Source organism: Megalobrama amblycephala, linkage group LG18 (genome assembly GCF_018812025.1).
Source record: "Megalobrama amblycephala isolate DHTTF-2021 linkage group LG18, ASM1881202v1, whole genome shotgun sequence".
In the NCBI taxonomy this organism is placed as follows: domain Eukaryota; kingdom Metazoa; phylum Chordata; class Actinopteri; order Cypriniformes; family Xenocyprididae; genus Megalobrama; species Megalobrama amblycephala.
The window spans coordinates 23,632,257-23,650,735 of NC_063061.1; the positions used below are offsets into that span (position 1 = coordinate 23,632,257).

Genomic DNA, 18,479 nt, shown 5'->3' on the forward strand with positions numbered 1-18,479 from the left:
AGAACCATGACTCTCTTAACCGAGGACCAGCCTTGCAGGTTCTCTGCACCGGACAGCCCGCTCACATCCATGGAGCACTACCCGGTGGACTCGGAACAGAAAGAGGACTATTTGGACAGCATGGAACCGGATGTGTTTGGAGCAGTGGAGCCTCCGAAGCGCACAAGAGGAAGGCTTATCATGCACGGCATGGTCATGTTTGGAAGGGAATTCTGCTACGCTGTTGAGGCTGCTTTTGTCACGCCGGTGTTGCTGAGCGTTGGACTCCCCAGGCGCCTGTACAGCCTGGTGTGGCTCATCAGCCCTATTTTGGGTTTTATCCTACAGCCCGTCATCGGCTCAGCAAGCGACTACTGTAGGTCCCCATGGGGCCGCAGGCGACCGTACATACTCTTACTGGGAATTATGATGTTAGTGGGCCTGACTTTATTTCTAAATGGAGATGCGGTCACGTCAGGTAGGTGTAGCTGAAGTAAACGTGATGGATCTCTCTAGATTATGAAATCAAGAGATACTTGTGTCTAGGCTGGTAGTTAAAATTAGCTTTAATATTAACCAAAGTAGCAATGTAATTTTGAAAACAGTAAGCAAAGTTTATCTGTTTTCCGTTGAATTTGTTGTTAGGTTAGAATTTAAATAGATAATAATGAACAAGGACAGAAGAGGATCAGATTCGAAATGACCAAAGAAAATGGAGCTCTATCCAGAAATTAGACACAGGAAGATGACACAGCTGGACATTGCATGGAAATTTTGTACAGCATTAGTGGAGTCTGTTTTTACATATTCCTATTTACCATATTTCCTATTAAATACTACAAATATGGAGTTTAAATCATTTGTAGTACCAAGAGCACACATTTAAAATGCGGAAGAAAACTAATGTTTTCATTACTGCAATTAGGTGTCCTTTAGCTATATGAAAAATTGAAACAAATGCACATTTTATTTATTCATTTTAGTTTATGTATTCATTTATGCAATGCAAAAGACATAACTGAAAAAAGCTGCTTCATAATTTGTAAATAATGCATTTACTCACTTTTGCCTTCTGAGGTATGTCCTGATCTTAAGTTTCAAAATGTATAAGTTATATTCAATAGTATTCATTACCATTGAATGTATAATTTTGATATTTCTCTCCTCCAGCTGTACTAGAGGATAGAAATGTTAAAAGGACATGGGCCATCGTGGTGGTCATGTTTGGAGTGGTGATGTTTGACTTTGCAGCGGACTTCATCGACGGACCCATTAAAGCCTATTTGTTTGACGTGTGTTCTCATCGGGATAAAGAACGAGGTCTTCATTATCATGCCTTACTCACAGGTAAAGAGTAATTGATTTGCTTGGCCTTGCCTCATTATAAAAATGTGTTGTATCGACTCATAATGTAATAACTGCACATAATGTAATAATTACTTTGTTATTGTAATAAAATGTTCATAATGTAATAAAATCTTGAGCTCATAATGTAATAACAATTTTTACATTATGATAAATTTATTACATTACAAACACACCAAAAACTTATTGAAAAAAAACACAAATATATTGTCATTATTGTAACAGCTTTTAAAACATGAAAAATATTCCTTTACAGTAGCTACATTTTTAAAAATCTAAATCCAGTCTCAAACTACCTGCAAAATGCAACAGATGTAAAATTAATGCAATTATTATTATTATTTTTATTATTATAAATCATTGGTATTCCTTTACAATACACGTTAAAATCTAAATCCAGTCTAAACCTGCCTACAAAATCCACCAGATTATTGATATTACTACTACTACTACTACTTATTATATAAGTTATACATACATATACATACATGACAAACAGGGTCAAATACCAACACAATGTTTTTGGTGAGTTTATAATGTAATAAATTTCTCATAATGTAAATATTGTTATTACATTATGAGCTCAAGATTTAATTACGTTTTGAGAAAATGATTACATTATGAACATTTGGTTAGTTAGTTAATGTTTTAACTAACATGAACTAACCCTGAGTAATACATTTGTTACTGTATTCACTAATCTTCATAAATGTTAATAACTAATAACTAATAATAAATATTGTAAAGTGTTACTGAACATTTTAATACTTATTATAGTATGTGCAGTTTTTTACATTATGAGCTACTGCATATGTCTTGTTAAACTGTGCATTGAATTAGTATGAATTGTTTTGCACAACAAGACAGAAAGCTGAATTTAACAGCAGAAATTCTAGCTTTTAAAACACAAGAAAAATACATTGGTCTCATTGAAAGCTATTTGTCAAGTTGTCTTGACAATTCCACGAAGAACACCTTAATATACCTCTGTTACTGCAGAGGTGTTCTGAAGCATTATGAATTATGGCATTATGCCAGTTTGACCTACATGGCATTTTTAACTAACTGAGTGCTATTGTAAAGGACTACAGCGTTTGTTTGTAGGTCCACTTTCATTTATGTCTTTCCTTGGTGTTGTGTTTTTTTTCACAGAAGATTGTGGCAATATAATTCATAACGTGGTTCGCTTTTTGCACTCATTAAATCTAGTAAATAAAGGATTGCCAAGTCTGTGGCTTCCCCACCGAATTGATCTACTTTTAAAGTAGCCCCCCCGCATACATTTTATTTGACTAAAATGCTTGTATTGAAATTGTATATTCTACCAAAGATAAAACTGTGCTAGATTTTGTGGGTTTGAAATAGTAGTTTTCATTTTGCATAACAATGACTGTAGAATATGTATTTAGGTATTTGGCAAATTGTCACTTTTGATTGGCCATTGGGCTAGTTTTGTTACACAGATCTGGCAACTCTGACAAGATGTCATCCACTCCAATGGCATTCATTCATTCATTATTAAGTATTTTTTATGGCCACTGCACATCTTATATATATATTTTCTTTATGCCATTTTGATCCTGTCAGTTCTTTTAGAAAAACATGTTATTTTCTTGATTTAAATTTTTTTTACAACGTGCAAGATTTCTGCAATTACCGCAGCAGGAACTGGTACATTACAGATAGTTCTACAATATAAAGCTGACTGACAGCATTTGTTTCAAACGGTTTTTCTTTTTTGAAAGCTTCCAAATGCATTATTTTGGGTTTCCGGGTTTTTGTGTGAAATTGGTTGGCGCTATGGCAACAGCCTGTTTCCTCTTTCACGATCTATAACGTGGTCTGTTGGGTGCTTTGGTGCCGTATTACTGATGTAACTAAACATCCTGCTGTTGTATGACAGCATTAAATCCTTCTGTGGGATTTGGTTGGGTTAACAATGAGAAATGAGAAAACACCCTTTTTTATGTGTCTTCTAAACTCTCAGCAAAATCTGTGTTGTTTACTGGTCAAAAATCTTGTTATCTTTGGAGGAATTTGTTTCTGTGCATTTCATCAGTGTCACGCATGAACTTCCAAGACCAGTACAAATCTCTTTAAAAAAAAAAAGGAAAACAACATATTAGTCTGGCTACTAGAGACACGTGTGCTTTCAGTCTTGTGTGGAGAATATCTACAAGAAAAAAAAGAAATCTTTGAATTTCCACACTGATTTTTAGAAAGTGTGTAATGTAGTTTACACTAAATAATGAATCAAACAAAGTTAAGATGTTTAATAACCCAGGAGCGATTTTATGTTTTCTTATACATTAAAACCATCACAGAAAAACAGCACCCCAAAAGTAAATCAAATGCTTTTGAAGAATGTCATGAAGTCTGTTATCCAGTTATAGTAAAGCTTGGTTGTGTCGGTCTGTTTTAGCCATTGCTCATGGTGCTGAGGCACCAAGGGGTCTGTGTGCACTCAGGGCATCCTAATCCAAACAGACCCAGTCATGTGCTGAGATCATGGGTTGGAGCTGAGAGATTCAGAGGCACATGACTGGATCGTTTCTGTGGCTCAGGGGTGTTTGTGTGTAATTGTGCATAACCCTGCTTCTTCTCTGGTCTGCTTTTATTGATTTTTTGAGAGACAATGGCACAAAATATATCCTGTAATTTAACATGAAAAAATATAGCAAATTTGACCACCACCTGACCTCAGACTATAATGCAATACTTTGTTAATTTGAAATATCTATTATAATATTTATTAATATTTTTGTTATATAGGCACACTGCAGCTAAATTCGGTTGTCAGTTCACCTTTTGTACACACACAGTTCAGTAAAATACGGGAGTGACAACCGCGGGAATGGTCAGTACTGTATTGATAGATATTTATAAAAACATTACTAAAATAAGGGCATTTCAAAGTCAGTCTTCATCATGATAATTTTCCATCTGCTAAACAATGTTTCATTGGCTCATGTTAAAAATGGCACAGCCATGTAATGCCAACCCTGTCACCTCATAGGTGCTACTAGCAGCCCCGCCTGAAAAAACACAATGTCTCCTGTATTTAACACATGTGAGATGTGTAAATGGTTGTTGTAGCAACATGGTCAGATTTCCTGTTGATTCAATACATGGAGCTAAAAATCATTCTGTGATCTCAATTCACTCACTGAAGTGAAGTCTAGATTTGTCAGTATTTATAGCAAATATTTAATTTGAAAGAACACGTTTTTGTATCTGATGGCAAGAAAGATTTTTCAACATTTTGTTGAAAAATATAAAAATAAATTAATAAAACTATTATTCCTGTTAAAAAAAAAAAAACTATACTAAAATCTATTTAAAATACATTGGTCCCACTTTATATTAAGTGGCCTTAACTACTATGTACTTACATAAAAAAATAAGTACAATGTACTTATTGGGTTCATATTGAATTGCAAAACACTTTTGCTGATATTGAGGTGGATACGGGTAAGGTTAGGGAAAGCTTTGGTGGTATGGGTAGGTTTAAGGATAGGGGTAAGGGTTAAGGGATGGGTCAACAGTGTAATTATGAATGTAATTACAGAAATTAATTACAGATGTAATTACATGCAGGTGTTTTTAAAATATAAGTACAATTTAAAAACATGTATGTACACAATAAGTGCATTGTATCAAATGATTAATTAAAATGTAAGTACATAGTAGTTAAGGCCACTTAATATAAAGTGGGTTCAATACATTTATTTCATACAAAGTATAAATTAATTAAAATAAATTAACATATTTATTGACATATCACTTAAGACTTAGTGATATAAAAATATAATTCAACTTTATTTTGGAGTTTTACTTCATTGCACAATGAACATTTCTTAATATTAAGCCAAAAAAAATAATAATAATAATAATAATATCACTATTAAAGTGATAGTTCACCCAAAAAATGAAAATTCTGTCATCATTTTCTCCCCCTCAAGTTGTTCTGCTGTACACAAAGGAAGATATTTGGAAGAATGTTAGTAACCAAGTAGATCTCGCCCCCCATTGACTGCGATAGTATTTTTTTTCCTACTATGGTAGTCAATGAGGGGCGAGATCTTCTTGGTTACTAACATTCTTTCAAATATCTTCCTTTGTGTACAGCAGAACAAAGAAATTTATACAGGTTTGGACAGAATTTTCAGTTTTGGGTGAACTATCAGTCTATAATATCAGTCTTAAAATGCAAGATATTTGAAGTGTACCTAAAGTATACTTGCAATAATTCCACTTTAGCACAATCAAATATAATTTTATCTTTAGTTGGACGTCAGCACTACTTCCGCACAATTAAAGTGCATTAAGTACAAAATTAGTTGTTCCAATTTAGCAAACTTTAAGTATACAGTATACCAAAAGTACAATTGCAGGGTATTTTTATTTAGCACATAAATATGTAAATGTATTTGTAGTGTACTTAACACAAAATAAATATATTTTGAATACATTTTAGTATGTTTCTGTTTTTTTTTACCACTAGGTATTCCAATATAAAGGTCGCTGTTGTATTTGGTGCAACAAGAGCTAGTGAATTTAATTCCTTCCTTTTAGTGCTTCATCTCAGATTTCAAGAAGCAATTTAGTTTTTACCCACTGAGCACATTCTGCCGAAGCTATCAGTTGCATTTGATTATCTGAGTGATTTTTTTTTTTTCTTTTTTCTCAAAGCAATCTGCTGTGCTTCCTTGCAGGTCTAGGTGGAGCCTGTGGTTATCTGATTGGAGCCATGGACTGGGGTCACTCTGCTCTTGGATTTGCACTGGGTTCAGAGTACCAAGTTATCTATTTTTTCTCATCTCTAACCTGGGGCATTTTTCTCACCATGCACCTTTTCAGCATCCCAGAGAAACCATTGATTAAAGATCACAGTTTGGACTCTTGTCCAACCACCTCACTGCTCCTGGAAGGCCCGCATCATAACGGCTACGGCGCAGTATCCAAAGAACCTCCACCTTTACCTGAAATGAGGCAGCGCTCGTTCTCTGCCCTGAGTGAAGCCAATGCAGTCACGCCCAGTGCCAAGCATCCTAACAGCGAGGTTAGTCATTTGTGTTACTTTGAATCCTTTTCATGTGGCTTTTATTCTTGGCCTCAGCCTGCACCCAATTTCCCCTCACATTTTAATGATCTGTTTCAGACCTTGGAGCAACAGCCTTTGTGAGCTGTGATTAGGCTGGATATTGCTCGTGCTTCTCACAGAAACAATTCCTCGTTTAGTCGATAATGAAAATCAGCACATGTCTTTTTAGTTTATTAAAAATACACTGAATAATGGCATATCTTGTGGTGATGTGATGACGTAATGATTGCTCATTATGGCCGTATTGTGTGTGGACTATTAGATTTCAAGTTTAGATTTGATTTACTAGGTTTGAAGTTTAACGATTTCCCAGTGTAAAAAAATGTTCACGCTTTTGAAAGTTCTCACTATATTTTATTAGTTCATTAAGTATTAAACCAGTCTCAGGTTTACCATTTAAAATACTGCCAATTAGATAACATCTGAGTCTCATTATATGGTGAGGTCTAAAATCCACCATAAATAAAAATGCTTCTGTTTTGCATTTGTATTAGTAAAAAGATATTTTCAGCATTAAGTTTTGGACATTTCAATAACACAATAACAACTAATTTATTATTGTTGTTATTGTTAAAGGGTTAGTTCACCCAAAAATGAAAATTCTGTCATGTATTACTTACCCTCATGCCCTTCCACACCCGTAAGACCTTCGTTAATCTTCAGAACACAAATTAAGATATTTTAGTTGAAATGCGATAGCTCCGTGAGGCCTCCATATGGAGCAATGGACGCTTCCTCTCTCAAGATCCATAAAGGTACTAAAAACATATTTAAATTGGCTCATGTGAGTACAGACAATCAGATATTCTTCTTACCATTGAAACACAATATGCTTTTTGGATTATTCTTAAATCATGCTGCAGAATATGGTAAGCTTGAGTGCTGCTGTGATTAAAGCATAAGGAAGACGAACCAAATTCTAAGAAATCAAAAAACTGAAATATTATAATTTTTGCATTTAATTTATCATTGTAATTACTATTAAATAATATTAGTAGTTATTAAAGGGTTAGTTCACCCAAAAATGAAAATTCTGTCATTTATTACTTACCCTCATGCCGTTCTACACCCGTAAGACCTTCGTTAATCTTCAGAACACAAATTAAGATATTTTAGTTGAAATCCGATAGCTCCGTGAGGCATCCATAGGGAGCAATGGACACTTCCTCTCTCAAGATCCATAAAGGTACTAAAAACATATTTAAATCGGCTCATGTGAGTACAGTGGTTCAATATTAATATTATAAAGCGACGAGAATATTTTTGGAGCGCCAAAAAAAAACTAAATAACGACTTATTTAGTGATGGCCGATTTCAAAACACTGCTTCAGGAAGATTCGGAACACAGATGAATCAGTGTGTCGAATCTGCTGTTCGGAGCGCCAAAGTCATGTGATTTCAGCCGTTGGCAGTTTGACACTCGATCTGAATCATGATTCGACACACCGATTCATTTATGCTCCGATGCTTCATGAAGCAGTGTTTTGAAATCGGCCATCACTAAATAATATTTTGTTTTTTTTTTGGCGCTCCAAAAATATTCTCGTCGCTTTATAATATTAATATTGAACCACTGTACACAAGAGTTCACATGATCACACGTGTCACGGTTGGTTACAGCAGAGATGAAATGGCATCTTAGTGCAGCAGTCCTTATTCAGAATCAAACTCAAACATGAAATAACAGGAACAAAAATGAAACAACCAACATAACACGACATAGAACTGACAGTGAACTTTAAGAAACACAGAGCTTAAATACACAGCAAACAGAGGAACTAATGAGACTAATTAACGAGAAACACCTGAAGTGAAACTCAAATCAATATGTAACTGTGCCGACAAACAGGCAGCGGAAACTGATCAGGATGACAGAACTAATTAACACACTGACAGCAAAACACAAGACCAGAAATACAAACATGAATGAAACTCAGACATGAACACAACAGAAAAGGAGATAAAAAGCAAACTCTAAACATGAACGAACTCAAAACGTGACGATGTGATATGTGGTCACTTGATTTATGGTCTAAAATAGTGCTGAATTTGAAATATTTCTTGTTTATTTTATGTAATAAAGTTTGTCTGTTTTACATTTTTTTATTAAATTCAACTTTATTTATTTACAATTTGATTGTAAACCACTTATTTTTAGTTTGGTCCCAGGCTTTTGGACCACAGAGTACATTTCGGATGATCATTAGAGTGTCTCAAATCCTGTTTCAGATCATCATTAGACTGCTCCTTCTGAATCATAAAAATTGGGCATGCTCTTTGTAAAACCTCCGCATGTGGAACTTAACCTAGACTGCAATTTGCCATGTCAGTGAGTCACACCAAGTGATGCTTTAATGCAGCTCATTTTAAATCTGTATAATGCTTTCCCAGATAGCAGTGTACTATGCATTTTACCACCAGAATTTATGCTTTACTAATAGTATATGTCTGTATAATCACAATATAGGGGCAAAAAATATTCTATGTGTTGTAGTTTTATACCCATAACAGCAAAGTAACTTTATTTAATGTTCATATGAAATTGTTAATGGTGCTAGAACCATAAAAGGAACTGTATATCTCACTAATCCTGTCAGTCCCCAACTCAGTCAGAGTCTCGCAATCATTAACCTGCTACAAAACTCACATAATCTGCCATCTGTCCCTGAGAAATAATTCTGTTCCAGCAAACACTGCTCTTGAACAAAATGTTCAGAACATATATAGTTCTTGTTAATGTACAGAAGTGATGGGAGGCTTGTTTCACTGGCTAACGGGTATAACATTGGTTAATTACACTGATAAAGGTCTTGAATGAAATGCAGAGTAAATACCTCAGGAAAATTGGATTGAAATTAGTGCTATTTCATCATCATTTGCATCATGTGTTTTAACTGTCAAAATTAGTGCGTTAATGCATGCGATAAATTTTGTCCAATTAACACAGCATTCATTTTTTTCTGTCATTCTTTGGCTAGTGTTACATTATATGATCATGCTCTTATTCATGCAAATGCTTTTAAACCATCCAAATACGACAAAAGAGAACGTGCTGTCTGTGTGATACACACACACACAACCACAGAAAGACACGAGCCAGTATCGTGTGCACAGACAGCACGCCACAATTGAGTTCTCTTTCATGCTTCAACAAACAAGAACACAGAGAATTACCCGTTTTGTCAAGTATTCTCATAAGAGCAGTCGCATACACTTTGCGATTTTTGTCCGATTCTGACTCGTGCGACTCTTTTTTGAGTTGGGCTGATTTTCGGCTTTGTCGTGCAGTGTATGTGGGGAAACGAGAGGCAATAAACCTCTCCCGACTGGCAATTGGATGGTCGGATGAATTTCTGGCACGTCAGAAATTTTGGTCGCTCCTCGTGAGGATATCGCACAGTTGCAGCAGCGCTACGAACCGATTGCCCTAAACTCAGTTTTTTTTTTTCTCACTGTGCCTGCAAATATAAAACAGAAATTAAACCATTTCATCTTCAATGCAGCAAGAAAGAAAACAAAAAGAGGGAGATCTTTAAGTTCTGTAGCTGCAATTTAGCAGACTGATGCTTACCTCCAGTTGTTGCATAATGGATAAACCATAGGCTATTATACCCAAGTCTTCCAAGCCATCTGCGTGTACATAACTGGCGCCTCTTGTATTAATTTACTTGATCATTAATTTACTTTATTTACTCATGTAGGCTATTTAATTTTATTATCACTGTAAATGCAGAAATTTGAACCTTTGTCCATCATTTGGCAATTGGTGATAAAGAAAAATGTCACATCGCATAATACATATATGTGTGTGTGTGTGTGTGTATATTCATAATAATAAAAATGTATTCCATGTATGTGGATAGTGATGAGTTTAGCTCATTTTAGCCCTATTCATTACAAGACCTTTAACAAATCAAACTCTGTTCACTGGAGTAATAATTTGAATGTTTCACTCCATTGCCCAACCATTATTTTTCCATCAACAACTTAATTTTAGCAACAAAAGGAATTTAAGATTTTTTTTTTTACAGAGAGATCCTCATGACTAGAGATATTAGATTAATGAGCAACCCTTTGTGGTTATGGAAACCTTCATTACCTTCTTAATAATGTCTTGTGTCAATAACATTGTCTTGTACAACAAGTCACAACCATGTAAGGGCCAGGTTAGATTATCTTTCAATAAGTGTGTCAATTTATTTCAGTATTAAAGTACATTCTTATTCCAGTATAATGTTCCGAGACAACTAGAAGACCTTCGTACTGCATAAAGATGACAGGTTTATTAAATGTTGTCTGTAAGTGTTAGAGCTTTTGAACCATTCAGAAGACATCGTTGACCTGTCTGCATAATTGTGTTTCAGGTGCAGAAGAGGATGACCCTGAAATCTCTGCTGTCAGCTATGATCAGCATGCCAAGCCATTACCGCTGTCTATGTGTGAGTCATCTGTTGGGATGGACTGCCTTCCTGTGCAACATGCTGTTCTTCACTGACTTTATGGGGCAGGTGAGGGAATGAGGCTTTTTTTAAGGATTTTGATCATTTATGTTTTTGAAAAACATAAATTATATATTGTAGCAATCATTTATTGTCTTCACGTTTCAGTGAAAATGTGTCTGTGTCAGCTACAGATAGCTGGACGCCTTTGTCCGTAAGTTATTACCTTTATAACGGGCTTTTCACGTGATTTAGAAGCGGGGTTAGCACCGCTTTTTACCCGGGGTTATGAAACCGTGTTCCAGAGCAGGGTTAGCACCACTTTTGTCCCAAACTTGTACAGTGAAAAACGATGCGGTGTTAGAATGTTACAGCAACAAACAACCAATAGCGTACTCATATTTGCCTTCTTTGGACAGTCACGGAAACACCTAAACAGTAAATTCAGCATTTGAGAGGAAAAATGTCAAATGCTGACAGAAAACACGACCATTTGAGTGAAAAAAAGGCCGTTTACCTTTTATAGTCCGAATTGTCCATTTAGTATAAACTCGATAGTACAGTTGGCAATATGAGGATGCACAATGCTAAAGCTATGTAAACAGGTCGCGTGCTGCATTTATCCAATCAACGACGACACCGCAAATATGCAAATAAGAATGTTAACCCAGGCTTTAGGAATGTACAGTGTGAAATGTTCAGCTTATGAATACCCTGGATTAATTGTTGACAATGGGTAAATTATGAGCAGTGTGAAACGTGAAGCGAGATAACCCAGGATTCCATTTACCCGGGGTTTAGAATGACCCAGGGTTAACTTTTTCAAGTGTGAAAAGCCCTTATGAGTCCGTTTTTGGACTTTCTGTGCAAGGGTTCAATTCCAGTATGAATAAAACATACATTACATGACAGTGTTTAGCTGTCCATAATGTTCACATTGCCTCGTTTTGGATAATGCATAGAATATATCTTATCTCTTTGAATTTAAAACTAGATTAGCCCATGAAAACCTCTAGGTGAACACACTTGCCCAAAAAAGTACGAATTTGCGTTTTTAAAAAGTGCTGGGTACATGTCCCCCACTTTTTCTAGGCCCTTGTCTCTAACATTCATCTTTATTTATTCATTCACCATGCCATTAGATTTCAATTTAGCACTCCTGGAAGTGTAATATTTTATTTTGAACCCCGCACTGAAAAATAGATCAATGATACTTTGAATTGTGGTTAAAAGGTAGCAGTTTCTTCATCTTTTTTTTCCTTTGCACAGCTAGCTTGATCAGTGTTGAATTGAGATAAATGACTTAGATGACTCTCCTTGTAGGCAGCCAAAGTGTAAAGAAAGTTGTACTGCTGCCCTCAACAAAGTGGAAAACTGTTGACCGGTCATGATACAGTGAATAGACATATTCTTAACAGGCTATATAAGAATATGATTAGATCTTCATTGTGTGATAGCGGAAACTAAAAGCTTCATAAAATGAAGAAAAAGGTAAGAATTATAACATTCTCAGTAGCCTCAACTACCCACACAGGTCACAGCAGAGCAGAGGATGTTGTTTTCATGGAGTCCCTTTTATTTGCCATGTGATATCTGAATGGAAAAAGCCTTACAATGTTCAGCTTCACTTTAGTAGCATAATGGAAAAAGACACACCTGTGGAGAGGTTTTCTAGCTCTGCACTCAACTATTTTTACCCCTTTTGAACCGAGGCTGACTGATCACCTGGGATGTGATGGTGTCACATGCTTTATCTTATGTAACATCCCTGGGATCTGTGTATCCATCTTTAGATTGTATATAAGGGGAATCCATATGCCGAACACAATTCCACTTCATATGCGACATATGAGAGAGGGGTAGAAGTGGGCTGCTGGGGCTTGTGCATCAACGCTGTCTCCTCTGCGCTCTATTCATGTGAGTAATATTAAACCATAACTCAACTGTTCATTCTTCCTGACTTTATTAGACCTGCAGTCTCTTAATACAACCAGACAAAAGAAGACTGTTCAATTACAGTCAGATAATACATGGCCCTACCACGTTTGAAATTGGACAATACACTTTTTCAGAGTTATTAGTCTGATTTGATGAGAGAGTCACAGTTCCTTTCAACATCCTGTCATTCTAATTAGCGCTAGAAGTCATATGTCATTCAAAAGGCCATTTCAGAGGGCTTTATCCATCAAGACATTTTATCTCATGATATGAATACGTCTGATCTGTTAATGTGTCTTTGCTATTCTTTCAATTCACCATTTGATCTATATTAAAGGCCATTGTTGCAGCCTGCTTAAATGATTTCCATATGTGTCCATCCAGATGTGCAGAGGCTGCTCCTGCCATATATTGGCCTGAAGGGACTGTACTTCCTAGGCTACTTTATGTTTGGTCTAGGAACCGGTCTGATCGGCTTATTTCCAAACATTGTGGCCACGCTGACGCTGTGTAGTGTGTTTGGAGTCATGTCCAGCACTCTCTACACCATCCCATTCAACCTCATCTCGGAGTACCACAAGGCGGAACAGGTCAGTTTCAGAGTGTTGCATCAGGACAAAAATGAACAAATCAGCAGTTTTATATATTCATAAACTAGAAAATATATACTCCAGGGCATAAATATTTAGTGGTCTTTTAATGGTCTCAACAATTTTAATCACAAATACTGTAGATAAAGTAGCTTAGCACAGAATAGCCTTCCACAACTTGCACACAGCTTTTTACAGAAGAAGAGTCAGTGTTGTTCCACTCATTTAGTCTGGCTATCACCAGACCAAGCTCAATTTAAAATTGAACATTGGTCTGGGGAGTTTGCTATGTATTTCCTACTGCACAAGAGGCGTGATCAACGAGCATTAGTCACGCAATTGGATAGTCCTTCAACCAATCAGATCAGCTATCCGGGTGACGTACTTTGCAGAGCGATGCGAAAACTCCAGACAGCTTTACCGTGTGTCTCAATCAGCTCCCTAGTTCAGTAGTCAGGGCACTGATCAGGGAATCAGCCACATTCACTTGCATGATATACTGATTCACGACCTAGGGAACTAGGGAACTGATTGAGACGCAGGGTTAGTTTGTATTGGTTTGTAGCATTGATCCGCGGTTTGCAGAAGCAGCAATGGCATCGAGCGATTTTTGCAGGTTGTGCAAAAAAACATGAAAGTGATCGGTATTTACACCCACTCGAGCAATTTGTTTGCTAACTAAAGAAGTCATTCAGCATCGTCAAGAGTTTAAAAGGCGACTCTGATACTGTTCTGGTTCAGTGTAAATGAACGCGGAATATAGCCACCCTAAACTACGTCATTGTCATGACAACCAAAAAGAATTCCAGTCAGTTCAGGTGGCGCGAGATTCAAGAAGCAGGGAGACGAAACATATAGAGCAAATAATAAAAATATTGTCTACCATCAAGGGGCATTGAAGTAAAAGAGTCCTGTACTCACATCGTGAAGCAAACCACCAAAATAACAGCAGAGAATCGTCGTGTGTCATCAATCGCCGTTTGTAATCTTCCTATGAAGAGACTGTCGGATCAACGCTCTGCTACATTTCTCTCAGATAAGGTAAATGCTTAACACAATCGGCGTCACTGTGATTGTGCATTGTTATTTTGAAGTGACGGTTGTGCGAGAGACGGGTAGATCAGATAGAATTTGAAAGCTGCTTGCCGTCGCTTCTCTATCGTCATCGTGTTATACCCGCCAATAGCGAGCAAGGTGGATAAGCCAGTCTGTGATTGGTTCCCGCAAAAGTGTAACAGCGCAGCAGAAATGAATGCACGGGTTTCCAGACTGAGTTGCCGAGCGAAATCAAATCGCTGGCTTCAAACTATTCATGAGTCATTGAAAAATGTCTCTCAGTTTGTTTGAGTTTAATGTGAGACCAAATATTCACTATAGGATTCAAATCTGGACCAAGGCCAAAACCAAAACCTAATGGACTTATTCTCAAGCTACTTCTTGGCTGTCTTTTGGATTTGGGCAGGAGCATTGTCTTGTTGAAAAATAACATCTGATCATTACTCTTTAGATAACAATTTTTCATTTGTGGGAAGCAAGCCATTCTGCAATATTTTCCTGTACTCCAAAGCATTGTATGACTTTTCACAGTGAAGTAGCTCACATATCAGCGGCTAAATAGGCTCCCCACACAATGGCACCTCTTCCGTTCGTGTTTTACTGTGGTAACCCTGACAGCAACATTTTGTCGGCTCAGATCTGGCCCACATCTGGTCTGTGTGTAATCCACATATACCAGAGGTGGGCTGTATCTGGACCACACTATGTTGCTGTCAGGGAAAGATGCATTTATTAGGTTATTTTCAAAGATTTTCGAAGACACTGCTCTGGAGCATCACCATGCAATTTGTGTTTGCGTTTTATCACTTCACACACAACTTCCCATATTCTGCCAAAAACTTTGAGTTTTTTTGTTTGTTTGTTTGTTTTTCCCTGAGACAGCAATGGCTTAAGTAGTACATTCGATTACATTTTGCTAATTTTCTTACCAATAATTTGTGGTTAAGAGAATTAAAACTTGGCCTCTTTTTTGCCCAGGAGTGTACTTTAAAAAAGAAAAAGGAAAGTTTTATTCAGCAAGGATGCATTAAATTGATAGTTAAATTGATACAAGTGGCAGTAAATGTATGTATATATATATATATATATATATATATATATATATATATATATATATATATATATATATATATATATATATATATATATATATATATATATATATATATCAGTGTTTCCCATACATTGACTAGACTGTGGCGGCCCGCCACATTCTAATTTGTCCCGCCACAGTCTCAAAATTAAACGGAAATTAGGCTTGTCGCGATATTTAAATAGCTGTCTGATAATTGCGCTCTTTCATACGGCAAAAGTGGGAGTCATAGAGCAAAAGAAATAGACTAGCACCAATTAAGTTTTCGTGCACTATATTCAAACTCATCTGAAGCCATTCCATAGCTTCATGTGAGGGATAGAAGAATATGTGCATCGTTAAATTTAAGTTCACGTCGTCTTCCCTCCGCTGCAGCTGTCATTCATTCTCATTCAGCGCGTCGTGTTCGGTAACGGCAGACAGCAGCACGCACGGTAAAACTCTCCAATATAATATATTCCCATTATAATACTTGATATGTAGATAAAGGACTGTGGATTTGCATAAAATGACTTTATCTTGCTGGAGTTTAATGCTGTTTCTGAATGATGTCATCATACTGGCTTGTGTGTCTGTTAGATCGCACAACACAAGGTCTATGAATTCGCGTCACACGCACGATAACTGGAATTTAAAAGTGAGAAGAAGCATATGATTAATAAACTGTTTATTTAGATGTAGATAAACTTAGATGTAGATATACACAGGGATTCTCTTTGTGCCGTGAACTTTTTAATGCGCAGCGCAACTGCGCACTGCGATTCCATAATATATTGCTTCAAGCGCATCATTCTGCACCCGGGAAGCGCATAAGCGGTTTTGAAGCGTTTTATATTATCATGGTTTTGCACACTTCATAATACAAATAGTAATTTTAAACTTGTTATTAACATTTGGATTTCATAAAATTACTGTGCAAAGTTTTTTTTTTTTTTTCAAGAATTAGGCCAGCATAATTTTTGCTGCTGAATAATATAGTCACCTAGTTTTTATTTATTTATTTATTGGTCAGCTTATGATTATATATTTTTATTCATTTGTTGTTTTTCTCTATAATGAAGTAGTGTGTTTAGTGCATTCTGGATTGTCAAAGAGTGACCATTAGTTGCACAAATACAGATGTATAGATACAGGCCCCCATTAATAAATTAATTCAACAAATGTAACCTCTTTTGCTACATATTTTTAATGGTTTAAATGTATACTCTACATGTTTGACCACTTATAAACTTATTCATCTTTTAGCCTACTATATGTTGTGTACGTGACTAATGTGCCCTACCATCACCAATAAATAAATTACTTTTAAAGCAGTTTCTTCATTGATCTAGTCACTTAATTTTTGGTCTCAGAATGCACCAGATTTATGCATTTAAATTTAAAACGTACAAAATTTTCCTTTTTTAAATTTAAAACGTACAAATTATATATATATATATATATATATATATAACATTTGAAATCAAACAAATAAAAAAAATGTTACTTGAGAACCAGACCAGCATATTAGAATGATTTCTAAAGGATCATATGACATTAAAGATTGAATGGCTGCTCTGCTGATAAGCTTTGCCATCACATAAAAAAATGACTATACATTTTTCAAAATATATTTAAATACAACAATCATTTTACATTGTAATAATATTGTGGTTGTGTCTATTAAATAAGAAGTCAAATAGTTTTTGTGTAATTTCATTTAATGCAATGGTTCAGTAAGGGCTAGTGTACACTCAGTCAGCCATTGCCACAAAATAAACTTATGCGAAGATCGTGAGTCTTTTATCATCTTTGAGTGGTTTATTTTGTGATTATTATCATGACATGATTCTCCTTATTACATGACTACAAACAAAAACGTAAACTGTATTGACTTAATTGATATTGATAAGTGTTTATTTTGTGATTAAAAACCATCTTACTGGACATTATTCTCCTTATCACATGACTACAAACAAGTAAACACACAAAACTGTATTGACTTTATTGATATTGATTTTTATTAGATTAAGCATAAGTTTCCTAGATGAGCAGTTAATTATACAGCCTTGCCCTAGACAGTTATTTATATGCTGCAATTGTAAGAAACTGTTTAATGTAAGGCAGAATTTATCTGTCACCAGCACACACCAAACCGTGTGTTGTATCTAAAAAGCTGTGTAGCAAGTACATTCCTTAATACATGCACTAAATTGAGTGTTTCACTAGTTTAAAACATTGATTTTTCAAATATGGATTTAGCTTCGATCTAAAATCCCTGGCATGTCTAGAGCATTCATTAAATTGCAAGGAAAATTTAATTACAAATCGAAATCCTTCCCTGGAACTCAGGCTGAATTATAGTCGAGATTAATTATAACCCTGCTAAAGTGCAGCTTGGATTTTACTTGCATTTGAATGGTTTCAGATGTTCTCTGGAAGTCTTCCTGATCTGTAGATCCACAGTGTTCTGCTCATTAATATTTTTTGGTGATCTTCATCCTTTTTTAGAATGCTGCTGTATAGATGTTTTCTGATATTTCATGCCCATTTGCAAAATTTTGTTAACGATTATAGCCCTTCTCTCATGCAAAGCCTCTCTCTTGTCATAGGAGCGAAGAAAATTGGGCAGTCATGAACCAGCTCTTGAAGGTCGTGGTACTGGCATGGACTGCGCAGCTCTTACCTGCATGGTGCAGCTGGCTCAGGTCATAGTGGGAGCTGGACTTGGAGCCCTGGTCAATCTAGCAGGCAGTGTGATTGTGGTGGTGCTCTCTGCCTCAACAGTATCCCTAATTGGCTGCCTTTTTATTGCGCTCTTTATGTGATGTACAGATTAAGCCTCAAATAAATAACCTTTCTCTATCTCATCTGGTCAATCTCCTATATTCACTGACAACGAGCAGGAAAAGACATATGTTGTGGGTACTGAGCCA

At 36.0% G+C, this 18,479-nt stretch overlaps 1 protein-coding gene across 1 annotated transcript; it reads left to right on the plus strand.

The window, feature by feature from the left end:
• The first annotated feature begins 5 nt into the window (after positions 1-5).
• Positions 6-18,413, plus strand: slc45a2 (solute carrier family 45 member 2). The gene is made up of 7 exons (XM_048165741.1): positions 6-457; positions 1,150-1,326; positions 6,060-6,406; positions 10,813-10,956; positions 12,681-12,804; positions 13,210-13,415; positions 18,156-18,413. Exons 1-7 carry the CDS (start codon positions 7-9, stop codon positions 18,369-18,371), a joined length of 1,665 nt encoding a protein of 554 aa, XP_048021698.1. The 5' UTR covers position 6; the 3' UTR covers positions 18,372-18,413.
• The last annotated feature ends 66 nt before the right edge of the window (positions 18,414-18,479 follow it).